The sequence below is a fragment of the Stegostoma tigrinum genome, chromosome 22 (assembly GCF_030684315.1).
Source record: "Stegostoma tigrinum isolate sSteTig4 chromosome 22, sSteTig4.hap1, whole genome shotgun sequence".
NCBI classification, from domain to species: Eukaryota; Metazoa; Chordata; class Chondrichthyes; order Orectolobiformes; family Stegostomatidae; genus Stegostoma; species Stegostoma tigrinum.
Genome location: NC_081375.1, coordinates 6,083,406 through 6,110,098, shown reverse-complemented (window position 1 = coordinate 6,110,098; position 26,693 = coordinate 6,083,406). Strand labels below are relative to the sequence as shown.

Below are 26,693 nucleotides of genomic sequence, written 5' to 3'. Positions count from 1 at the left end.
CTGAGATGCTGCTTGGCCTGCTGTGTTCATCCAGCTTCACACTTTATTATCCAGGGTGAGGATGAGCCTGGCTGGGTGGAGCAGACTGGTGGAGGATGGGGACAGTTCAGGTCTTTATTGCAGGAAGAAGCGGCAAGCCCTGAGACCATCCTGATGGGGTTGGATGTGTAAAGGGATTGCACGTCCATGGTAAAGAAGAGGCAACTGGGGCCCACAAACTGGAAATTCTAGAACTGGCATAAATTGTCAATGGAATCATGGATTCCAGGGAAGAAAAGACTGAGCCAAGGTAGGAAGAGATGAGTTCTGTGGGGCAGAAGCAAGTAGAAACAATGTGTCTGCCAGAGCAGTTCTGTTTGTGAATTTTGGGAAGGAGGTCGAAGCAAGCTGTGTGAGTTTTGGGGACTATCAGCTTGGAGGCAGTGGAAGCTGAGATCACTAGATGAAATGAAGTTGGTGTCTACAGTTGATACAATGGCCCGGTTATTCACCATGAATTCATGGTCTGGGAAAGATAGGAGGAGGTGTCTGAGAGTTGGCACTCAGCCTCTACAATGGTCATTCTGCCAGGCTACAACAGCACCTCCCTTATTACAAAGTCAGGATTGGATCTGAGAGCTCGAAGTGCAGTCAGTTCCCAGGAGGATAGGTTGGAACAGGTCCGTGGGAGAGTGGACTCTTGTCCAAAAAAATGGGCACGGAGGTAAAGGCGATGGAAGAAGAGGTGTGATGGAAATGGGTAGTGGTACATCCAGAGATCTGTTGTGGGCTGTAGCCTTTCTTCAAGTTTATGAATCACTTGGATGAAGGATGAGAGAATTGAATATAGGGAGTGAATATTTACAGACATTTTATGTTTGGTGCACAATTTTTTGTTTGGAAACTAGAGCTATTGAAATTTGAAAACTGAGATTGATAGATTTTTCTTAGGGAAGAGTTGAAAAGGTTATAAAACAAAAGCAGATGGATGGAATGAAAGTACTGATCAGCCACGATCTAATTAAATGATGGAAAAGGTCTGAGATGCTGAAATGTTGTCTTCCTGTCTTGAACTTGCAATGTTCATCAAAGCCCTGATTAATCGTTCAGTTCTGCTACTGACGTAGTAATGTTTCAATCTAAACCAAAAGAACTGCGGATGTTTTAAGTCGGGAACAAGAACAGAAGTTGCTGGAAAAGCACAGCAGTTCTGGCAGCATCTGTGAAGAAAAAATCAGAGTTAATGTTTCGGTCCATTGACCCTTTAAATGTTTAACTCTAGTTGTGCTAATGTAATTATTAGTGTATTATAAATGTTTAGTCTGATCACACATCCTGTCAAGTTCAATCATTATGAATTCCTGTCTGAACATGTGCGGCTGGTTAGTGTAGTTGGCTGCATGGCTGACGTGTGGTTCAGAATAATGCCTATAGCGCAGACTCAATCCTTCTTCAAGTTAAAACATAAACAGAAATTGCTGGAGAAACACAGCAGGTCTGGCAGCATCTGTGGAGAGAGAATGCAGAGTTAACATCTTGACTCTAGTGGTTCTTCATCAGAATCAGCAGAGATTGATTTGGGAACTGGTTCCTCAACGTGCCCCTGATAGTAGAAGGCAATGACAAAACACCAGTGATAAAAAACATTTTAAAAAATCTGCTGATTTTTAATTCTGAGCCAATGTGTCAAGGTCATGCCACACCAAGTATGCACATTATAATGAGAATTGCCGAAAGACATTTGTCACATGGTAATTACTATCCACCATGAAGCTGTATCTCCAGCACCTTAAAGTCCATATCACAGAAAGCTCATATTGTTGCATCAAGAAGCAAAAATTGCTGGAGAAACTCAGCAAGTCTGGCAGCATTTGTGCAGAGAAAGCAAAGTTAACGTTTCGAATCCAGTGACCCTTCATCGGTTTTTGTTTCAGATTTCCAGCATCCATTGTTCTTTGTTATATCAAACTTGCATGTTTGGCGCTAAATCAAGACGTTAAAAGCAGAATATGACACAGTCGGAATAAATTGAGATAACATTGTGTAGAGCTGGATGGACACAGCGGGCCACGCAGCATCAGAGGAGCAGGAAAGCTGACGTTTCGGGTCGAGACCATAAGTTTCCACTTGTGGTTCCCAACTAGGGTCCACGAATACATCAGATCGTTCTGAACACATTCAGTAAGGAACTCAGGATCAAAGTCTTTACGCAGATAGTGGCGACTGTGGAATATTCTACAACATGGGGTGACTGAGGTGTGTAGCTTTGATGCAGTTAAAGGGAAACTGGAGAGGAATACGAAGATATAAAAGTTAGGACAGAATGTATGGAGTGAGAATCGGATCTGAGTTTTATGAATACAACCTAATTCCTTTCTGTCTCTAACCGCACCTCACTTGAAGAGCGTTCACTCGGTCTCTAATGCAAAGGTACTAGAGATTATTTAATAATTGTATCACTAAGGTGTTAATGATGTCTGTGATCACTGTCTGATGGTCACAGTTGATTGTAAATGTGGAATATTTCAATGTGCTCTTAAGGCATCAGAGCTAGGTACTCTACCTCTAAGTGTATGTTTACCAGCGGATAGCTTGTGGTGTTGACTATGGCAGTCAAGGCTACGGGTAATAGTCGGAGCAGTAGCGTCAGAGTTGATAGCCTAATAAATTCTTCTGAAACAACAACTTCCGAGTGGTACGGTTATCGCGTGAAAGTGCCCTCTGGAGAGTCCAGTAACAAAACAAAGCTGATATTTCAGTGCAGTACCGAGGCAGCACTGTATTAAGGAATGCCATCATTTGACTAAGATGTTAAACTCGGGCCACGTCTTCTCGATAAGAGCGCATAAAAAGATGCTAGGGCGAGTTCGTGAGAACACGGTGTGAAACTGGAGGAACACAGCAGGCCAGGCAGCATCGGAGGAGCAGGAAAGCTCACGTTTTGGGTCAGGTCCCTTCTTCACCTGGCCTGCTGTGTTCCTCTAGCTCCACACTATGTTATCCCTGTCACCAGCATCGGCAGCTCCTACTATCTCCCAGGGCGAGTTAGTGTCTGGATCAAAGTTAATCACTGGCCACGTCCAGAAAGCGGTGAAGTGGTGTTTATGAGATAACAAGATGTAGAGCTGGATGAACACAGCAGGCTTTATGACTGGGCTTGTTTCTGGGGCTTTACCTGCTGCTCCCACTGATGGCAGCGCACAGAGTTTGATAAGCTGGTGGTGATATGTTTACATTCTCAGTGTGCACCTTGGAGATTTGCAATGGAAAGTGCGCTCGCAGGTGAGGGATTGGAAACCTCTCGCTGAAATTGACACAGCAGCGCCTGTGTGCACATGCGCACGACCTCTCCCAGTTAAAGGCCCAGGCACCACGTGACCGAAAGGGGGCGTGGGGCCAGAGGCGCGCAGGCGCACTCAGCCGGCCGATATGCTAATTTTGTTGATATTCCGCTGCGGAGTTTTGAAGAAAAACCGGAGGTAGCGGGACGGGGAGCGGGAGCGGGCGGCGGGGAGCCGGAGGAGGCGGTAGGAGAGCGGGCCCTGATGGAAAACACTCGCGACCTGGTGAGTGCGGTGCTGGCCTCGGGGCCCTTAGGCCAGGCGGGAGGGAGAGGCCCAGGCTTCTTTGTTATAAGGGTTGCCCAGGCCTCAGGCTTTCTAGGGATTCGGGTAAGGGGCAGAGAACGGAGATGGAGGGAGGGGGTGTTACCGGGACTGCAGCCTGAATTCCGCCCAGCCCAGTAGAGGACGCCAGTCCCTGGGGGTGGTGGTTCAGCTTCTGGTTCCTTACTTGCTGCGGCCTAGGCTCACTGTAACTCAGGCGCTGCGCCGTCTCTATAGCGACCGGGAGGCTGGCCTCCAGCTGGGGAATGGTAGGGTGGGGGTGTCAGAGGCTGCTGCGGGCTCCCAGTGACTGCCCCCAACTCCCCTCCCACACACTCTCCCTGATCCCCGCCCTCCCCGGTTCATTTTGTGTCCCCAACCCTACCACGGGTCATTCTGTCCCCCTTCGCAGCCGCCCCCCCCCCCCGCACCAACTATCTAAATCTTTATGTTCCTTCACCTGCCTAAGTCACTCTTATTCTCCCAAATCCCCACCCCTTTCTTCTGCCTTCTTTGTTCACCTGTGTTTTTTTTCCAGTCTGGCACAACCTGTCTGACTACTGCTTTCTGATACTGTCATGTGCAGACATATGAAAGGAATCCTATCTGCAAGAGAATGGGGATGGTCAGGGGGGGGATTACTAGTGTTGAAAAGTACGGATGACTTTTGTCAAGTGAGTGTACCTTAATTCCATTGACAGTAGGGACTGATTTTATCTGTTGATTTATTTCTTTGCTGTAATCATCCAGCCCATCCTCTGATTCAGTTGTCTAGAAGAGTAACTCAGATTGTCCCAATAACCTGCTGTTTCCTTGTGTATGTTTCTTCTGCTTTAAGCCTTTTGAAGATCTGCATCAACACTGACTCCATACCACACAGAGATCATTAAATGTAGTAACCACTTGCTGCTTAAATTTTTTTTTATAATGTCACTGTTCTTTTGCCCATCATGGCAAGTTGTCGTGCAGTGATGTTCAGTGCTTCCACAAATGGGAACAGGTTATCCCTGTCCTTGTCTCAGTAGATCATTCATAATCTGAAAACTTCTATCAAATCTCTTCTAAATCTTCACTTTTTAAGAGGAATTGGGCTTCTTTCTCCAAACCAGCTATGTAACTGAAGCTGCTTTTCCTTGGAAGGATTTTTAAGGGACCCTGATCTCTCCCTAGTTTCCCTTTTTTCCCGAATGTGTTTGTAGAATCTCTTTGGATTCTCCTTAGTCCTATTTGCCAAAGCTGTTTCATGTCTCCTTTTTGCCAATCTGACTTCCTCCTTAAGTACTCCTACTGCCCTTATACTCTTCCAGGGATTCACTCAATCTCGGCTGTCTGTACCTGACATTACCTGACAAAGGAACTCCAAAGCTTGACATTTCAAATAAACCTGTTGCCTATAACCCGATAACAAAGTGTGGAGCTGGATGAACACAGCAGGCCAAGCAGCATCTTAGGAGCACAAAAGCTGTCGATTCGGGCCTAGACCCTTCATCAGAAAAGCCCAAAACGTCAGCTTTTATGCTCCTCTGATGCTGCTTGGCCTGCTGTGTTCATCCAGCCCACACTTTGTTATCTCAGATTCTCCAGCATCTGCAGTTCCCATTATTTGGACTGTAACCTGATGTTGTGTGACTTCCCACTTTGTCCACCCGAGTTCCAATACTAGCTCTTCCGTGTTCAATATGATCAATGGCAGATCATCCAATTCTACCTTGTCCCTGCTTTATCCCCATACCTTTTGATCATATTTGCCTCAAGAAATGTATTTGACTCTTTATTGAAAACGCAGGCTCACCACTCTGTGCGGGTCAAAAAATTTCTCCTCATCTCAGTTTTAGCTGGCCATACTCCTATTCTTAGAGTGCAATGCTCGGTTCTGGAAGCATCCTGTGTTTACCCTGCCTATTTCTGTTAAATATTATGGGTTCTTTTGAGATTCTATCCCCCCGCCCCCGTTGTTCTACTCTCCAGTGAATATACTGCTAACAGATCCAGTCTCTGTTTGTATGTCAGTCCTGTCGTACCAGGAATCAGTCTCGTAAGCCTTTGCCGAACTCTTGTCATGGCCAGAACTGCACGTAATATTCCAGGGCTGGTCTCACCAAGGCCCTGTACAATTGCAGCGTGACGTGCTAACTTCTGTACTTGAATCACCTCACTTTGAAGGCCAACGTGCTTTTTACTAACCTCAACCACCAAAAGGGCAGCAGGGTGGCTCAGCGTTTGGCTCTGCTGTCTCTTGGTGCCAGCCTCGGGCAACTGTCGGTGTGGAGATTGCACATCCTCCCAGTGTCTGCATGGCTTTCCTCCTGGTGCTCTGGTTTCCTCCAGCAGTCCAAAGATGTGCAGGCGAGGTGGATTGGCAGTACCAAGTTGCACGTAGTTTCTGGCGATGTGCAGGCTGATTGAGTTAGCCTTGGTAAATGCAAGGTTTCTGGGATTGGATAGGGTGGTAAGTCTGGTGGAATGCTCTTCAGAATGTTGATGTGGACTTGTTGGGGCAAATGGTCTGCCTCCATACTGTAGGGATTCTGTTCTACTGCACCTGCGTGCTAACTTCCAGCAATTGGTGTAAGAGGTGTATTGCACCTCCCTCTTTCAAATTTATTGCCATTCAGAAAATATGCTTTCCTGTTTTTGCTACAAAAGTGGATAACTTCCCATTTATCCATGTTATGCTGCATTTGTTATACATTTGCCCACTTGCTCAACTTGTCCAAAATCACAACTGACAGTTTGTGCAACAATTGAGGATTCATCCAGAGCTGAACTTCACATCATTGTACAAATTATCTCAAAACATGAATCATACCCCTAGGCCAATGAATCAAATTGTTGTTTAATAAAACTTAAATTTATTTTGCTTTTACTGTTACTGTAGAAGCTGTTCTTGTAAACATGTCATACTTGCAGTTGTGCCCCGAGATCCTGAAAGATGTGGAATAAATAGGAGGATGTTATGACATTGCGTTCTATTAGAAGTATGGACCTGTGCCTACACTTTGACAGTAACTACTGGTCAAAGGTGCATTGAAATATCATGGGCAATACTTCAGCCTCTGAGGTTGATTCTAAATTTTATTTCCTATGTGCCATATATTGGGTTGTTGACAGATAAAAAAACTAAAGCTGAAATGCTAGTAACAAAGTGTGGAGCTGGATGGACACAGCAGGACAAGCAGTATCTCAGGAGCACGAAAGCTGACGTTTTGGGCCTGAACCCTTCTTCAGAGAGCTCTCTGATGAAGGGTCAGGGCCCGAAACGTCAGCTTTTGTGCTCCTGAGATGCTGCTTGTCCTGCTGTGTTCATCCAGCCCCACACTTTAATATCTTGGATACTCCAGCATCTGCAGTTCCCGTTATCTCTGAAATACTAGTAGTTGTTGTATCTGAAAAGAGAGAACACAGGTTTCTGTTTGATATACCTCCAAATGTGGTTAAAATTGTCTGTTGGTTTATGTAATCTTAGGAGGCTAGGAATAATTTCCAGGGATCACTGATAGCCAGAAACTAAACCAGTTCAATCTTTGCAGTAATATAGGGTAATAGCAGATGCAAGTGATGCAGTTTCTCAATCCACTGTGTATGATGCTGTGGTCAGGAGTGTGTGTGATTACTTGCAACTCGCCTGGAGGCTGTGTTTTGGGACAGTAGTCTGCTTGATTGGTCCTTGAGACTTGAGGCTAAACGTTCTTCAGTGCTGGCACCACGTGGTTGCAGTTTGTATTGTCTTGAATTTACAGGACAGGAACTGGTCAACAAACTTTAACCAAGAAGAGCGTAGCAAATTCATGGCAACTTCATTTTGTCAGAGTCTCTCATTATCCTGACTTTGACATGTCAGGTTAGTCTGTATTGGTTCCTGAGTTTAAAATCATTGAATTGTGGGAGGGGGGTTAGCACAATGACTCTGAGTCTGGCAATCCTGAGATGGTTGATCACTACTCCAGAGATCATAGATCATAGAATTCCTACTGTATGGAAACAGGCCCTTCAGCCCAACAATTCCACACTGATCCTCAGAATATCCTACCCAGATCCATCCCCAATCTACACGTCTCTGAGCGCTACGGGCAATTTAGCAAGACCAATCCATCTAGCCTGTACATCTTAGGACTGTGGGAGGAAATCGGAGCACCTGGAGGAAACCCATGCATTCCCAATTCCTTCGCCTCCGCCGCATTTGCTCCCAGGATGAGGCATTCCACTCCCGCACATCCCGGATGTCCACGATCTTCAAGGACCGCAACTTTCCCCCCCGCAGTGGTCGAGAACGCCCTTGACCGTGTCTCCCGCATTTCCCGCACACATCCCTCACACCCCGCCCCCGCAACAACCGCCCTAAGAGGATCCCCCTCACCCTCTCATACCACCCCACCAACCTCCGGATACAACGCATCATCCTCCAACACTTCCGCCATCTACGATCTGACCCCACCACCCAAGACATTTTTCCATCCCCACCTTGTCTGCCTTCCAGCGAGACCACTCTCTCCACGATTCCCTTGTCTGCTCCACACTTCCCTCCAACCCCACCACGCCCGGCACCTTCCCCTGCAACCACAGGAAGTGCTACACTTGCCCCCACACCTCCTCTCGCACCCCCATCCCAGGCCTCAAGATGGCTTTCCATATTAAGCAGATGTTCACCTGCACATCTGCCAATGTGGTATACTGTATCCACTGTACCCGGTGTGACTTTCTCTACATTGGGGAAACCAAGCGGAGGCTTGGGGACCGCTTTGCAGAACACCTCCGCTCGGTTCGCAACAAACAACTGCACCTCCCAGTCGCGAACCATTTTAACTCCCCTTCCATTCCTTAGACGACATGTCCATCATGGGTTTCCTGCAGTGCCACAATGATGCCACCTGAAGGTTGCAGGAACAGCAACTCATGTTCCGTTTGGGAACCCTGCAGCCGAATGGTATCAATGTGGACTTCTCCAGCTTCAAAATCTCCCCTTCCCCCACCGCATCCCAAAACCAGCCCAGCTCGTCCCCGCCTCCCTAACCTGTTCTTCCTCTCACCTATCCCCTCATCCCACCTCAAGCCGCACCTCCATCTCCTACCTACCTACCAGCCTCATCCCGCCTCCTTGACCTGTCCGTCTTCCCTGGACTGACCTATTCCCTCCCTACCTTCCCACCTATACTCTCCTCTCCACCTATCTTCTTTTCTCTCCATCTTCGGCCCGCTTCCCCCTCTCTCCCTATTTATTCCAGAACCCTCTCCCCATCCCCCTCTGATGAAGGGTCTAGGCCTGAAACGTCAGCTTTTGTGCTCCTGAGATGCTGCTGGGCCTGCTGTGTTCATCCAGCCTCACATTTTATTATCTTGGATTCTCCAGCATCTGCAGTTCCCATTATCTCAGACGTGGGGAGAACATGCAAACTCCACACACAGTTATCCAAGGGTGGAATTGACCCCAGGTCCCTTGTGCTGTGATGCAGCAGTGCTAACCACTGAGCACTTGTCAGTGTTCGTAACAGCCTAAGAATGACCAGGCAGAAAAATGAGGGATATGGTCCTCATGCAGACAGATTGGATTAGTTTAGAGTTGTGCCCATGGTGGCCTGAGGGCCTAGTCCTGTGCTTTACACTTCTATGTTTAAAAGCCATTGGACAGTGAAGAAGAACTATCTTCCTGTCTCCTTTTCTACAAATGCACTTTTTAAAAACAACTTTATATCTTGTTAGATAAGCTGGTAGTGGATAGTTTGAGCTCATTGTGAAAGCTTTGGTGATGTCTTTTATCACAAGCAACAGTTCTCCTTGTTCTCAATTTTAAAAGAAAATACTGTTTGGCAGTGTTGCTGAGCTGGAGGCTGTGCTATGGCAATGCTATTTGTGTATTAGCTTTAAATCACTTCCACCATGTGATTTGGCCTTTCTTAGGGAAAGTTGAGGGATAATGACAGAAGAAACTGCTGGAAATATTCAACAAGGCAAGTTTTCAGTTTTCCAGAGCTCCATTTTCAAATACTTTCACTTTGTCTTCTGTTCCTCTCACTGCAAAATACACTTGTCAGTTAAAAATGACAACTTTTGACCGTAACAAAGACAAACTTTACTCTCTCGTCCTCCTTGACCCATCCGTACGTGGAATGTACCATCCCATGCCCCCCCCCCCGCAATGACCCAACAACTGCCCACACCTTTAACCCCGGAAGGACCATTCTTGACTATCTAGGGGGTGGTGGTGTGGTTAAGAGGAGACTGGCTTCCCTGGCATCATTAACTCTGACCACCATACAGTATCTGCTCCCAAACCATGGTCTCATCTACCTGTTTACACCATGTTAGTTTTCACATGCATCCTGATGACCTCCACCTCCGCCAGTGTTCCTCATCCAGTGTTGGCTGAGCAAAATTCAAATATTTGGCAGAAGCTGCTGCGTGCTGCCAACCTAATTCTCTTCCTGGCAACTTCTGAGAATAAAACCAGACTGTTGGCAAGCTTTCTTATGTTTGACTCCAAAATGAGCTGTTTACCATGAATTTGTACCATTGCTAAGACTATTTGTCATCTTGTTTGTAACATTGTTCAACTTTGCTTGTCTCAGGTCATCTCCTACCCCCTCAATTGTCTTTGTTCCTATGACCTTGAGTATTCAAAGAATTAGTTGCTGCTAATCTGGTGTCCCAGGCTTATACTGTGTGGACATGGGTTTGAATACCACCATGGAAGTTGGTGAAATGTAAACTGAAGAATATCTAGAATTGTCAATAAAATAATCTGGTTTAGTGAAGGAAATTTGCTGACCATCTCCGGTTTGGTTTATCTGGGACTTTTTGACTGTCCTGTGGCAGTTCAGTCAGTTCGAGGGCAATTAAAAGTGGGCAAAAGAGCAATGGTGCCCGCATCCCAATGGGAGATGGTCTCTTGCATCTAAACTTAGTCATCCAAAACTCTGCTGCCTTGTTGGCCTATCTATCCCTGTGCTCACTGACCGCTGGTATGTGATTCATGTCTTGCGTTAAAATTCTCATTGTTTTCAAATCTCTCCATAGCCTCACTTCTCCTGATCTGTTATCTCCTTCACTCCCACAGCCATGTGAAATATCGGTGCTCACGTAATTCTAGGTTCCACAACTCCCCAATTTTAATTGCAACACAATTGGTAGCTGCTTTTATTGCCTGGGCTGTAGTGTCTGGAATTTGCTTTCTCTGCCCACCTCAGTTTCCTCCTTTATGATGTTCTTAAACCTACCTCTTCTTTTAACCAAATATTAGGTTTGCTGACCTATTATCTCCATGAGGTTTGCTACCGTACTTTGTCTTCTATAATATGCCAAGGAAGTGCTTCAGGACATTTTCTTCTGTCACAGGAAGTACAAGTTGTTGCCAGATATGCCGAAGTTTGAGGGCTGCATTTGTCTTTTTCAGTAAATTTTCCGCACATCAGCATTTGTGGAATGTTTGGAACAGGCCACTCGCCATAGTGTTCACCGAAAGACTGGTGACCTCATTTCATATTTCATTTTATTCTGTCACATATAGTTCTTCAAAATTTCAGAGCTGAAAATAGGTGACCCTGAGAATTGAGAAAGGAACGTAATGACCTACAATCTAATGTTTTATTGAAAGCATAAATGGTACCTAGTCTATTTTGTAAATGAATATTTTAAGGATAGATGTGGTATGATTTGTCCTGTTACACTGAACTTAGGATTAGTTAATTGTGGTTTGTGGCCAAGGCAGAGAGTTGTATCATCTTTCTATCTTTGCATCTCCTGATCAATAACCTAATAGCCAAGTGACTTTCGAATTCTGTAAACTTGGATTGTAGTTTATTACTGTGCACAGATATTGAACAAGTTGTATAGAGGAATGCTGACTCTTACTGAGCATTTTGTGCATGCTCTTGTTCTTGGGGATTGTTATGCTGACTGTTCAGTCTGCATTCTCTTGCTGATATTGTCCAGTTAGGCTATGTCACGGAGTGTGTTATTCCTTGTATGTCCTGTGTTTTAACAATCTTCAGCTCAATGGTTTCTCGTTTTGTAGTATATTCCAGAACTGAATGGATGGGGTGGATTTCTTTCTCAGTTGCTCATGAATGTAGCTGCTAATGAATCTGAGATTTTCAGTGCCTGTATTAGAAGTTTGGTACGCTGACAGTTTTGGTGGGGGTTGGGTACAGTTGCTTTCGTATGTTTGTTGCACTGACGTTGCTGCTGTGATTCTCTAGTGTCTTACAGCTGGGAGATCATTGACAGAGCTGAAAGAACTCTGGGTTCCTCTTTGTCTGCAGAAGTGTGTGAATTGCACTACTTTGCCTTCTGCTTTTTTCATCCATGTGTCTTGTGTTCAGGCACGTGTTGAGTTTGACTGTGGAATTTGCCACAAGGTTTTTTTTGCCATAGCATTGTTCTGAAGTGTGTGAACAAACTCAGTGAATACAGGGGACAGCCTGAGCTCATGTCAGCTGAAAGCTTTCATTCCAACCAGGTTGACTTCTGACTTAACTCAGAAGCTGCTGAATCAGGAACTTGTGCTGAACATGTGCTTCAATATGCAGTGTGCAATATGCTTATAAACATTCAAATGGGTTCAGTTTGAGACAACAAAGAAAAATTAAAAATGGGGCACTGAGCTCCTGACTAGTGTTCTGATAGTCATGCAGCATGGAAACAGACCCCTTGGTCCAACTCATCCAAGTTTCCCAATGAAACTAGTCCCTTTTGCCTGCCTTTAGTCCGTATCCGTCTAAACCCTTCCTATTCGTTCATCTGTCCAAATGTCTTTTAAACATTGTAACTACCTGAATATACCACTTTGTCTGACAGTTCGTGCCACACAAGCACCACCCTCTGTGAGCCAGCACACTGCGTCAACTTTCCAGATCTTGGATACCTTGCCTACTTCATCAATGCAAATATGTTTGATCATCTCTGTTCATTGTTTCTATCTGACTGATGGCTTAATTGTAGCCTCTCGTGATTTCTGGTAGCTCATATACCATAGGGTACCTCTTAATCCCTACCTTTCAAGACAATAGAACTCGAAGTGAATTCTTTGCCCAGGGCCCATCACCTTTATGATCAGAGACAATGGGAACTGCAGATGCTGGAGAATCCAAGATAACAAAGTGTGAAGCTGGATGAACACAGCAGGCCAAACAGCATTTTAGGAGCAGGAAAGCTGATGTTTCGGGCCTAGACCCTTTATCAGAGAGCTGATGAAGGGTCTAGGCCCGAAACGTCAGCTTTTGTGCTCCTAAGATGCTGCTTGGCCTGCTGTGTTCATCCAGCTTCACACTTTGTTAGCCCACTGTAAAAGGAGATGGGATATGTCCATATGTATCCAAGGTAAAACTCATAGTGAAGTAATTGACTGACTGAAAGAGAGGAATTAGAAATGGATATTAATAGTATTAATGTGGGCCTGGACGATGTATTGAGTGGTACAATTCAGAAATCGCCTGATGTTGATTTTTTTTAAGAGCACGGTTTTGTAGATGACCCCACATGAAGGCGGTGTGGCAGTATTTTGAAAATACAAGTTCCATTTGTCCTCGAGTGTACGCCATACTGTGTTTGACTATTTGAAGGCTGTCCTTGGGAATTGTGGGATTGGGAAATAAGGTAGAAGTGATCAAGTTCCCTGTCCTGGAAAACAGGCCAACTTTTACAAAATCAATGTTAATGCTTATTCTGTTTACCCTTTGAACATCAGCAAATTACTAGCTGAAAGCAGAATTGAGGGGATAATTGGTTTCTGGTTCATGGGGCACTAGCATTGGAACTGGAGAATATGGGAACTATTCCTAAGGGACAGTCTCTACTTGAACCATGCAGGGCCTGATGGCCTTGCCAACGACACGCCTAGGGAAGTCGAGAGGATTTTAAATTGAATAGTGGGGGCAAGGATCAGATTTAGGAAAATGTGGCTATTGAAGAGTAGGGCCATGGCTAAAGAGTATGGTATATGATAGACAGTCATAGGAAGTGTTAACCAACAGGCAATTACAAAGAGAGTAGATCAATTAAACTAAAGGCTCCGTATCTGAATGCATTTTGTGCTTGAAACAAAACAGGTAAACTGGGGGTGCACATAGAAATTAATAAGACCATAAGACAAAGGAGCAGAAATTAGGCCATTCGGCCATTCGAATCTGCTCTGCCATTGAATCATGGCTGATAAGTTCCTTAACACCATTCTCTGGCTTTCTCCCCATAACCCTTGATCCCCTTGATAATCAAGAACTTATCTATCTCAGTCTTAAATGTACTCCATGATCTGGCCTTTACAGCCTTCTGTGGCAGTGAATTCCATAGATTCACCACTCTCTGGCTGAAGAAGTTTCTCCTTATCTCCATTCTGAAAGGTTTTCCCTTTACTCTAAGGCTACCAGCAGGTCCTAGTCTCTTGTTCCAATGGAAACATCTTCCCAACATGCACTCTGACCAGGCCATGCAGTATTCTTTAAGTTTCAATCAGGTACCCCCTCATCCTTCTCAACTCCAATGTGTATAGTCCCAGAGCCCCCACACGTTCCTCATATGTTAAGCTTTCCATTCCTGGGACATTCTTGTGAACCTCCTCTGAACCCACTCCAGGGCCAGGACATCCTTCCTGAGATATGGGGCCCTAAACTGTGCACAGTACTCCAAGTGCAGCCTGACCAGGGCCTTTTAAATCCTCAGGAGTACATCCCTGCTTTTATATTCAAGTCCTCTCAAAATAAATGCTGAGTTGCATTTGCCTTCCTGACTACTGACTCAACCTGCGAGTTTACCTTGAGAGAATCCTGAACTAGAACTCCCAAGCCTCTTTGCACTTCAGACTTATGAATTTTTCTCCCTGTTTAGAAAATAGTCCATGCTCTTACAAAAGTGCACAAACTTACACTTCCCCACATTGTACTCCATCTGCTACTTCTTTGCCCACTCTCCTAACCTCTCCAAATCCTTCCGCAGCCACCCCACTACCTCAATACTACCCGTCCCCCCCACCTATCTTTGTATCATCTGCAAATTAGCCAGAATGCCCTCAGTTCCTTCATCTAGATCATTAATGTATAAAATAAAAAGTTGTGGTCCCAACACTGACCCTTGTGGAACACCACTTGTTACCATCCTGAGAAAAACCCTTTTATCCCCATGCTCGATTGGCTGTCTGGCAGAAAACAATCTATCCGTGCTACCACCTAGCTTCTAACACCATGAACCCTTATCTTACTCAACAGCCTCCTGTGCAGCACAGGAATGGACTGATAGTGTTAGAGACGTGACTGCAGGATGATGAAGATTGGAACCTGAATCTTGAAGGACACGGCATCTAAGATGGATGGGAGATGGGAAAAGGTGCAAGGTTGGCTTTGTCAGTTAATAATGGTATTGGCGTATTTGTGAGTGACGATCAAAGTTCAGGAAACAGTTTGGAGTGAAACTGTAAATAAGGGTAAAGACACTGGAGTCCTACCAACTATCTTGCTGCTCCCTCGAGAGAGAGAGAGAGAGAGAGAGAGAGAGCGAGAGAGACTACAGGTGGTGGTTTAACCTGTGGGGCCACCATGTCTCGGGCAAGGGGAGAAGTTGAGAAGGAGATTCCTTTATGATAACCTTAGCTGGTGTGGGAATTGATGGGTTGACGAAAATAAATTCCAAGGAATGTCTAAAATCAGCGGTTAACCAGAGATACTAAGGTTAGTGTCAATCTTAAGGAGAAAGCATATCCACATGCAAAGACATAGCAGGTCAGGCTTAAAGAACAAAAAAGGGAGAAATTAGTAATAGAGGAAGGTAGACTGAAATAGATGGATAGCAGGAAATATTGGAAATACTTCATGAGAAGAATTAACATGGTGCAAGTAACAGGATTTGGAAGAAGGGTCAGTGAATCCAAAATATTAATTTTGCTTTCTCTCCGTAGTTGCTGTCAGACCTGCTGTGTATCTCCTGCACCTTCTCTTTTTTTTGTAACTCAGTAAGCATGAGTTTATAGAAAATGAGATGAGAGAATTGATAGCAAAAATAAAGCATTGGTAGACAGAAGAGCGGGTATTTTGTATACCTCTTCACTGAGAGGCTGCAATTAACATACCAGATGCAACAATAAATGAAGAAATGAGAGGGGGAGAGAGATTCAGGAAAAAAGAGAAGGGGTAATTCATAAATTGTTGGAGCTGTGGACTGAAAAATGCCTGGGTTCACATGCACTTGTTCCTATAATTTCAAAAAAGGCTGGTGAGAAAGTTGATATATTGGCTTTAATTTTCCAAAACTCCCTTGATTTAGACAGTCCCCTAGCTTGTAATAAAGTAATGTAATTCCTTTATTTTAAAAAGGGAACAGAAAGCAGGAAACTACAGACGAGTTAGTGTGACATCTGTTGGGTATATAGATATATTAGAAGTTATTAAGAAAGATCTAGCAGGGCAGAGTAAGTTCGAGGCAGAGTCAACGTGCTTTTGTGAAAGTGAAATCATGTTTGACTAGTCTCTTGGAGTTTTAGAACATTGAACGTAGAAAAGTACAGCACAGTACAGGCCCTTCGGCCCACGATGCTATGCTGTGGAATAATCCGAATCCAAAAGTAAAATGACCTAACCTACATTCCCCTCAATTCGCTGCTGTCCATGTGCATGTCCAGCAGTTGCTTAAATGTCACTAATGACTCCGCTTCCACGACTACCACTGGTAAACTTTTCCACGCGCTCACATCTCTCTGGGTGAAGAACCTCCCTCTGACGTCTCCTCTATACCTTCCTCCTAACACCTTAAAACTATGACCCCTCGTGGCAGTCAATCCTGCCGTGGGGAAAAGTCTCTGGCTATCGACTCTATCCATGCCTCTCATCACCTTGTACACCTCGATCAGGTCACCTCTCTTCCTCCTTCTCTTCAGAGAGAAAAGTCCGAACTCAGTCAACCTCTCCTCCTAAGACAAGCCCTCCAGTCCAGGCAGCATCCTGGTAAACCTCCTTTGCACCCTCTCCAAAGTCTCCACATCTTTCCTGTAATAGGGCGACCAGAACTGGACGCAGTATTCCAAGTGTGGTCTCACCAGGGTTTTGGAGAGCTGCAGCATAACCTTGTGGCTCTTAAACTCGATCCCCCTGTTAATGAAAGCCAAAACACCACATGCTTTCTTAACAACCTTATCCACTTGGGTGGCAACTTTGAGGGAGCTATGCACTTGAACACCAAGATCCCGCTGTTCCTCCACACTGCCGAGAAACCTGCCTTTAATCCTATATTCAGCATTTAAGTTTGACCTTCCAAAATGCATCACTTCGCATTTATCCAGGTTGAACTCCATTTGCCATATTTCAGCCCAGCTCTGCACACTGTCAATGTCTTGCGGAAGCCTGCAATAGCCCTCGATACTAACAACGGCACCTCCAACCTTTGTGTCATCAGCAAACATACTAACCCACCCCTCAACCTCCTCATCCAAGTCACTTATTAAAAACTACAAAGAGCAGAGGCCCAAGAACTGAGCCCTGTGGGACACCACTCAGCACTGAACAGGTTTTTGAACCAATGATGAATACTGCAGATATTTAAAAAAATCAAGTGGTTGTACAACACTTGATAAGTGAAATTAAAATTCAAGGTTGGATCAAAGATTGGCTGGTTACCAAGTAGGAGACAGTGGACATAAAATGAATCTTTTTCAGGTTGGCAATATATAACAAGAGGTGTGCCAGAGCAATCACTGCTGAGGCTCAACTGTGAACTTTTTATTTAAATGACTTGGACAAAAGAAAGTAATGTATGTGTGCCGTGATAACGAGGTGTGGAGCTGGATGAACACAGCAGGCTGAGCAGCATCTTAGGAGCAGGAAAACTGATGTTTTGGGCCTAGGCTCTGATTGAGGGTCTAGGCCTGAAATGCCAGCCTTCCTACTCCGAAGATGCTGCTCGGCCTGCTGTTCATCCAGCTCCACACCTTGTTATCTTGGATTCTCCAGCACCTGCAGTTCCTCTTATCTATGTGTACTGTTTTCCTGATTACACCAAGATAGTTGGGAAAGTAAGTTGGCACAAGGAGGATGCAAAAAAACTCATAAGCTAAGTGAGTGGGCAAAGATGTGGCAAGTGGAGTGTAATGTGGCAAAATGTGAAATTGTCCATTTGGCCAAAAGAATAAAAAGGTAGCATATTATCTAAATGATGAGATTGCAGAGCTCTGCAGTGCAGTGAGATATTGGTGTCCTTGAGCATGAATTGCAAATAAATTAATTTGCAGTTAAACCAAATAATTAGAAAAGCTGCTTAGGATTTTATCGTTGGGTGAGGAATTGAATATATAAGTTCAGTTAAGCAGGGTATTATGAGACTATCTTATACTGTGCACAGTCCAGTCCCTGTTTTTTAAACAAGAGCTATAAGTGCATGAGACTCCTGGGAATGGGCACGTTGTCTTAGGAGGAATGGTTGGATGTGCTAGGCTTAAATTTGCTGGAGTTTAGAAGAGTCGTATCATGTCTTGATTGAAACACAAAATCCCAAACCGCCTTGACAGGCTAAATGTGGAGAAGATGGCTGTTTCCTTTTTACAGGAGAATTTAGAACTATGGGTCACCCATTTAAAACTGATGAAGTGAATTTCTAAGGTAGGTGAATGCTTGTGAAACGAATGAATGAAAGTTTACTGGTAATAGGCAGAAGTATGGATTTGAAGTTTCAGTGAGATCAGCCACAAATTAGTTCAATGGCAGGGCAAGTTCGGGCTAAATGGCCTAGTCCTGCTCCAAATTTGGTGTTCATTAAACGCTGTATTTCTGTGTTGCTGGTCCAGTGCCATCAAACAGTTTTACCTTGCTTCATTTAGGTTTTGATGTTGTTTAATTCCCTGTACCAATTAGTTGCTTTAATATTGGGCAGTGGATTACTGGTTTTGTGACATTATTACAGCCTGCTGTAATGAGATTTGTTTCCATGTGCATGTTCAAAGGCTGTGAAGTTTAAACCTTTGACTCACTTTTTGTTTCAGGTACAGTGTCCTGATATTGAGCCACAAAACTAATCACGCTGCATTTGCTCATTGTGGGTGTGGCTGTTACCATTGATTTTGGGAAATGAAGAATTATCCAATATATAATTGCTGTCCATTAACCATGTTGAAAACAAACACACTTGAATTTCATGACAGCGCATCATGAGCATAATTGAGTGACCTGCAGGTAACTTCTGTTTTTCCTGTGGAGTGTGGGGTAATGTTTGAGGTGCGGAATGGCACAGTGGACTCATGGTAGAAGTTCACACTGTCAAGGGAAAGTTTGTTTGTGAGGACCCAAGTCAGGTGAGACTTCCTGGATCCTGCATGTAGTTCTGGCAGCCAAAACAAAGTAGCTTTACAGCCATGGAGTTGCAGAGGAGAACCTCAATGTGGACAGCTTCCCCCCCCCCGCCCAGATCAAGACTGAATGGGTAGAAGGGGGTTAGGGGCCACCAGGCAGAAGGGTGTGTTGTGAAGTTGGGTAGAGTACTTTATGTTTATAAAATGACAGGGAGGAAGAGGGTGTGGTCCCTTTTAAAAGATAGTATTTTAGGGGCTCGGGCTCAGAGATTTTAAAGAAGTCTGCAGTGAGATACAGAGTTCTTGAAATTGAAACTTTGTATCAGGCAAAGCAGCATTTTTTACCTGTATTCTTTATTCATTAATGGGATGAGGACGTTGCTGGCCAGGCAGCATTTATTACCCATCTCTCATTGTTCCAGACAGCAGCTAAGAGTCAGCCACGTTGCTGTGGATCTGGAGTCACACGTAGACCAGACCAGGTAAGGATGGCAGTTTCCTTTTCTAAAGGACGTTAGTGAACCAGATGGGTTCTTTTGACAATTGTCAATGGATTCACAGTCATCATGAGATTCTTAATCCCAGATATTTATTGAACTCAAATTCCGCCATCTGCCATGGCAGGCTTCAAACCCAGGTCTCTGGATTAACAGTCTAGCAATAATACCAGTAAGCCATTTCGCCAATTAATTTAAACCAGGCCTTGATAGCAAAACTCATTTAAATTTAAACTGATGGCTTTGACAATCTAGAACCAATCCTATTGTAGGAAATTAATAGGTCACCGAGGGTATAAAAGAAGATATTATTTGAAAATTGGTGTGAGAGTGAAATGCCATCTGAAAAGAAACTCACTAGCTCTCACAGAAAGCTCTGAATTCTGAGTAAGCACCAGCTAAATAAAGGTACCATGGCACTCTTAACGTTCCTGACAAAAGAATTTGACAGCGAAAAGCATTGAATGGAAAACAGTGGTGAAGGCAAAGAACATTCCGCAAGACTTCTCCTGACTCTAATTTCGAGAGACCGTTTTAAATTATTTTTTCTTATTACCTTGGTTTTTATAACTGTGACTTTTGTTTATATTTGGGAATTTTAGTAGTTAACAAGGGAATTGTTTGTTTTGTTAGTAGTTCTGTTAATTTGTTTGCTGTAAGAGTTAGATAAATAAATTGTTATTTGTTACTTACAAAGTGTTACTTTATAAAGTTACTTATAAACTTAATCTTACACTTTTATAACAAATTTGGATGAGAGGCAGATTATACCACTTATCACACTTCCTTTAACAGATTATGAGGTGAGGCAAGCTTCTCTGGGGGTTTTCGTTTTAATTCTTGGAGTGGCGTTGACCAAATCCCTCCTAACAGGACGAAGGCAGTGCAGGAGACCCTATGACCATTGCCCTGTGTAACAGACCATTTTGGATACTGTTAAGGGAGACTGCACTTGGGAGATAGCAGCAGGTCTATGGTGTAACAGCTACTTCTGTGGAAGAGTGGAGGGAGAAGAATGGCAAACATACAGTAATTGGGACTTCATTAGTAAGGGCAACAGACAGTATTTCTGAAGTTGTAAATGGTATGTTGCCTCCCAGGGTCAAGGATGTGTTGTTACCAAGGCATTCTGAAAGGGCATGGTGAACAACCAGTGGCCACGATGCATAGCGGCAGTCTAGCTAAGAGGGCCTCATTGGCTATTTGAACTCAAATGTAGACAGTTGGATTATTCCAGAGGTGCTGTTCAGGAGGGTTTAATCTAGAATGGCGAAGTGATGGGAAACGGAACAGGAAGGCACGTGGGAAAACAATGGACAGTGTATAGGCAATAATCAAGGACCATATGTATGAATTAAAACATTTTTTCATTGCTATCTGGTACAAAAGGAAAACAGGAAAGGTGGTTCAACCATGCCTGAGAAGAAATTAGAGGCAGTATTGGATCCAAAGAGGAGACATAAAGTTGCCAGAAAAAGCAGCCACCCTGAAGCCAGGGAACATTTTAGAATTAAGCAAATGGAGACAAAACGATTGATTGAGAGGAGAAAACTTGCAGGGGACATAAAAACTGACTGACTGTAAAAGTTTGTAAATATTGGACAAGGCAAAAGACCAGCAAAGACAAATGTAGGTCCCTTACAATCAGAAATAAAGGAAATAATAATGAGGAACAAAGGAATGTCAGAGAAATTGAATAAATATTTTCTTTTCCTTTCACGCAAGAGCAACAATTGCCCAGAAGTGCCAGAGAGTCAATTGAAGAAAATCACTATCTGTTTGAAAAAAAGCTCAATAAATCAGTTGGGTTAAGGTTCAGCAAATTCCCAGAGCCTGACAACACTTGATCCCAGAGTACTAAGGGAATTGGCCCTGGAAATTTTGTATGCATTGGCCATCTTGCAAAATTTTATGGACTGTGGTTCAATTCTGACAGATGCTGAAAGATTCTGAAAGATACCTTTTGTAAAAAGATGGAGAGGGGAAAAAATGGAATTGCAGCCCAGCTAGCTAACATTGGTGATGGGGAATATGCTTGAGTATGTTATAAAAGACATGATAAAACAAACAGGATTGGACAAAGTCAACGCAGGTTAGTGGACAAGAAATCATAGTTAAATAATCTACTGGCGTTTGAGATGTGACTGGTAGAATGGATAAGTGGCAAGTGGATAGGTGATACATTTAGACCTGAAGGCTTTTGATAAGGTCCGATACATGAAGCTAATAAACAAAATTAAAACAGATGGGATTTGGGTTCATAATTGGGCGTGGCTTGACACTGTGCAGATCAGTAACGGAAAGTGGGAATAAATTGGTCTTTCCTGTTGGCAAAAGCTGACTGGTTAGATGCAGGCATCAGCATTTGACACCCAGCTACTCCCAGTATTTATAAATGACTTGTATGGGGAAGCCAGATGCAATATTTCCAAGTTTGCTTATGATAAAGAATGCAAGGATGAGGGCTCAGGATGAGTCAGACTGTGCGCGTGTGTGTGCGTGAACTGTGTAGCAGATGCCATGTAACATTGTTAAATGTGAAGGTATGCACTGCAATGTTGAAAACAAAACCACAGATTATTATTTAAATCATTGGTATATTGGGGAATGCAGATGTACAAAGTTATCTGGGTGTTTCCTGGGCATCAATGAAAGTAAATAAGCAGGAGCAAGAAGAAGTTAGAAAGGCAAAGGTATATTGGCCTTAATTGCAAAAGGACTTCAGTTCAAAATTAGTGATAATGGGAACTGCAGATGCTGGAGAATCCAAGATAATAAAATGTGAGGCTGGATGAACACAGCAGGCGAAGCAGCATCTCAAGAGCACAAAAGCTGACGTTTCAGGCCTAGACCTCTCATCAGAGAGGGGGATGGGGAGAGGGAACTGGAATAAATAGGGAGAGAGGGGGAGGCGGACCAAAGATGGAGAGAAAAGAAGGTAGGTGGAGAGGAGAGTATAGGTAGGGAGGGGATAGGTCAATCCAGGGAAGACTGACAGGTCAAGGAGGTGGGATGAGGTTAGTAGGTAGGAGATGGAGGTGCGGCTTGGGGTGGGAGGAAGGGATGGGTGAGAGGAAGAACAGGTTAGGGAGGCAGAGGCAGGTTGGACTGGTTTTGGGATGCAGTGGGTGGAGGGGAAGAGCTGGGCTGGTTGTGTGATGCAGTGGGGGGGGGGGGGTTCAAAATTAGGCATGTCTTAGTACAATTATAGAGCACCCAGGAGTGACAGCAACTGGAGTGTTGTGCAGTTTTGGTCTCCCCACATAAGAAAGGATATGCTTGCCAGTGAGGGAGCGCAACAGGAGTTCATGCGGCTAGTACAGGGATGGCAGGAATATTGTATGAAGAGATGTTGTTTTTGCCAGGCCTGCATTCATGAGAGATTCGAAGAATGAGATTGGATTGAAATATATAAAGTTCTAACACAGTTATATTAGACCAGATACAGGGAGGATATTTGCCCTGATTGCCAACTCTAGAACCAGGGGTCAGAGTCTCAGGATACAGGGTAGACTGATTGTTGCAATGAGGATGATCAACCTGTGAAATTTATCACAGAAGACTGTGGACTCTGGGTTGCTGAATGTGTTCAAGAAGAGCTTGATTAAATACACCGTGTGTTGATAGAGGATCAGCAGTGATCATATTGAAAGCAGTACAGGCTTGAAGGGCCAAATGACCTACTACTCCGAGGTTCTGTATTAAGGGTGACTACATTTAAAATTAGATAGATAAGTTGGAATATTCCTTGTTGAAAATATTTTAAGGTGACTGGATGAAGGCAGACATGCATTACTTGAAATTAAACTTCACCTGGTTGACAGGGCACACGTACAAATTGGTAAAATGCAAGCACTTACTCAGACCATGAACAATATAATATCAGATGGATAGGGAAGATGTTTGCTCTGGAATAGTTTGTTGTGGTGGGCTTTTGGGAGGTTACTGTAATAGTTTGAGCTCAATAAACTGATTAAACATGATGATTATTCCTAAAAGTAGGATACAAAACCCATTCAGTTTCTGGAGCACTTGTGAATGCAAGCTTCTACTGTAATTCCCATCCAGGAATGTACTGCTTGGAGGGGAACTCCTGTTATCAGGAAGTCCCCTCATTGTATATTTTAACAAGTTCTGGTTTTCTTGTTGGAATTGCAATATCTCACTGGCTGGCTTGTGGAGTAAATGGAGACGGGCTTATGCTAAGAATTGCATGACCAGGCACTGAGCAGCAAATGCCATTGGCAGGTGAAATGAACGTGGTGGTTTATGGTTTGTAATGTCACTCTATGCGGATCAATGAACCAAGAAAGATGAGTCATGAGATTAAGCATTTTTGAACTGGATGTGTATGTGGGCATTGTTTCATGCGCTCTGCTTTTGTTAAGCAGTTTTCCTTAGATTTTAAATTTATTTTAGTTTGGGAAGCCTTAAGATGTTTGCACTTTTTGGTATTTTCTGGTGACTAGCTGGTGTTTTTTTTTTTGTTGTGATATAAACAAGGGTTTCCTGCAAATAAGGTACTCGTCAATGTGATGGACAAACATCAGAGGAATGAACTGCCTTCTACTACACTGGTCCAGGTATGTACAGACACCAGCTGAAGTTCAAGATTGCCATTTTCCTATTGTACTGCACAATGGGAAGACAAATGGAAGGTTGTAACATTCAATGTGCACTCAGCAGCCTCTGGATGTTGATGTCAGTAACATTGAGAAGTTGGGGGCAAGTCATTCAGTTTTGATAAATAAGCACCCAAGCAAGAAATTGCAAAAAGAAACACCATCTACAGTGGCACATGTATAAAAATGTTGGTAATTTCTTTACAGACTGAGCACTCCCCACGGTCAGAAAGGAAGAGGAGGGACTCATTTGGAATGTTTGACGGCTATGACAGTTGCAGTGAGGATAGCAGCAGCAGTTCGAGCTCTGATGAGAGCGAAGAAGAAGTTACCTCAATACCAGCCAGTCTCCCACTTATCAAAACCAATGGACAAGTCTACACTTATCCCGATGGCAAATCTGGAATGGGTCAGTAGGTGGCTTTGTTCTTGTTCATGACAGGCTAATTGAAAAATTAACTACTTCAACATGGAACGGCAAAATTCGCCTCCTGTTATCCTACCTACAGTCTTCTTGGTGGATAGTTTTCCAAAACCACCCAATTCGTGGTTGATCTCGCTCCACTTCGGTTGTGTAAAATTTTCCATACATGTCCTATATCTGTTCAGAATTGGCGTACGAAGAAATATTTGTTAAATGTATTAAACATAATCCCTTTTCCAAATTGCAGAGCCAGCTCAGTTGCCCATAGATGCACTGAGCGTGCCATTACAGTTTGACACAAACTAACTTTGGAAAAAGATGGACAGGCATCGCTGGAATTACTGTCCCCATTGGACGACTTAGAATCCCATGAGTACAAGGATTTGAATGAAGAGACTTGAACAGTTTGATCTGACAAGTGGAAGTAGAGTTGCAAGTTCACTGTCCTTCCCTAAATGTTTTCTGCACTCTCTCCAGCACACTGACATTGTTCCTAAAGTATGTTACTCACAACAGTACTCTGGCTGAGATCTAACTTGTGTCCTAAACAAGTTCAGCATAACCTCCAAGCTCTTGGACTCTCTGCCTCTATTAGAGCCCACTCTAACTATCTACCTAATTACACACTCTACCTATCTTGCCAGCTTTTAATGATTTAGGTACTCTATGCTGTTGCACACCCTCTCAGCACATTTTTGTTTTTGTAAAAATGATTCTCCAGAGTCTTTATTGACCAAAGTACATTACCTCTATTGCCTTTGACCCACGACCACTGCCATCTAGAAGGATAATGACAATAAATACATGGGAACATCACCGCCTGCAAGTTCCTGTCCAAGCCACTCACCAACCTGACTTGGAAATATGTCACTTTCTCTCACTGTCGCTGAGTCAAAAGCCTGGAATTGCCTTCCTAAGAGGATTATGTGTCTACTTACAGCACATGGACTGCAGCAGTTCAATAATGCAGCTCATCAACACCTTCTCCTCGGCAACTACAGATGGTCGATAGATTGTGGCCCAGCCAGCAATGCCCACATCCCACAAATTATTTTCTTTAAACAAACCTCTCCCTTTTCTCCATTGATCTTTTTATCTGCTACCCATCTGTCGGCATCCACTTTGGAGTTTTATATTGTCATCCTCGCAGTTTACAATGTTTCCAAGTTTTGTGTAATTGTACATTTGGAAACTCTTCTCTGCACACCAAGACCGAAATCATACTCCAGCTTTTCTTGAGGTTTTGAAAACCAACTGGTGGGAACTTTCCAAATGTTTCAGCCAAAAAGCCACCTGTTGACGATTACTATCTGTTGTGCCCCTCAGCTATGTTGAACGGTCCAGTTTATTCCATGAGCTTTATCTTACAGTCCTACACAACAAATTTGCAATATTGAATGCCTATTAGTTGTCCATATACACTTTTTGTTACCTCTTCAAAAACTCTAAGCTAACGAACCCAGGGTTATATTTTTTAAACAAGCTGTGCAATCTCTTCTAAATTAATGCACATTTTTCCATAGAAGTATTTTATCCCAAATAACTTTGTTTCAAAATGTTTTGCTATAATTGTATTTAAAATGTCTGGTCTGTAATTGCTGGGCTTATGCTTGCAACAATTTTCTTTTGAACACAGCTGTCACATTTGTAGTTCTCCAGACCTCCAGTACAGCCAGAGTGTACAGAAATTTGACGGGTTATTGACTGTGTCTATGTAATTTCCACTCATTCTTCAGTATCCTTGGATGCATCTCATCCAATACTGATCTCTTATCAACTAACTTTTCGGCAATCTATTCAAAACTTCCTCATCCATTTTAAACTCTTCTAATTGACTGAGTTTCCTCCTCTGTCATCATGGTCTGGGCAGCACGTTGCTTTTTCTTTTATTAAAGATTTACTTATTTAACACTTCTGCCATCCCCTGCTTCCATGTTAATTCACCTTTTTTGGTCCAGAATTGATCCTAATCCTCTCTTTTTTATTTCCACACCCCTGCCCATGTAGAAGATCTTCCTTCTGAGTTCTCCCTGAAATTCAAAGCACATAGTTCTCTGCATGGATATATAGGAGGGTTACAAGGTTAGTGCAACAGGGAGTTGATGTTTCAAGAATATCGATTGGTTTTGAAGGAGTTGTGAGATGTACCTCGACAGCTAATTCCAAATCATAGACTTTATTAGAATCTGTTACCAATGAGGGGAAAAAAATATGGGTTTGTGTTTAATTCCACATCACAATTGTTGTTTACTTTGTTCAGAATTCATAAACCTATCAGGGACAGACTCTTAAACTGAGGGGCGTTTGAATTTC

The 26,693-nt window shown here is 43.5% G+C and overlaps 1 protein-coding gene across 8 annotated transcripts in view; it reads left to right on the top strand.

Annotated features, from left to right (window-relative positions):
* Positions 1-26,693, top strand: part of mbtd1 (mbt domain containing 1) — an 87,846-nt gene that overhangs the window by 18,998 nt on the left and 42,155 nt on the right. For 2 of the 8 annotated variants that reach the window (XM_048554953.2, XM_048554954.2), the window contains exons 3-5: positions 23,838-23,917; positions 24,164-24,365; positions 26,388-26,462. In XM_048554953.2, the coding sequence (XP_048410910.1) occupies positions 23,838-23,917; positions 24,164-24,365; positions 26,388-26,462 (357 nt within the window). Of the gene's footprint in view, positions 1-3,415; positions 3,546-18,702; positions 18,722-23,837; positions 23,918-24,163; positions 24,366-26,387; positions 26,463-26,693 lie in introns of those variants that run through there. The other 6 variants (XM_048554956.2, XM_059653605.1, XM_048554955.1 and 3 more) reach the window with 5 other exon arrangements.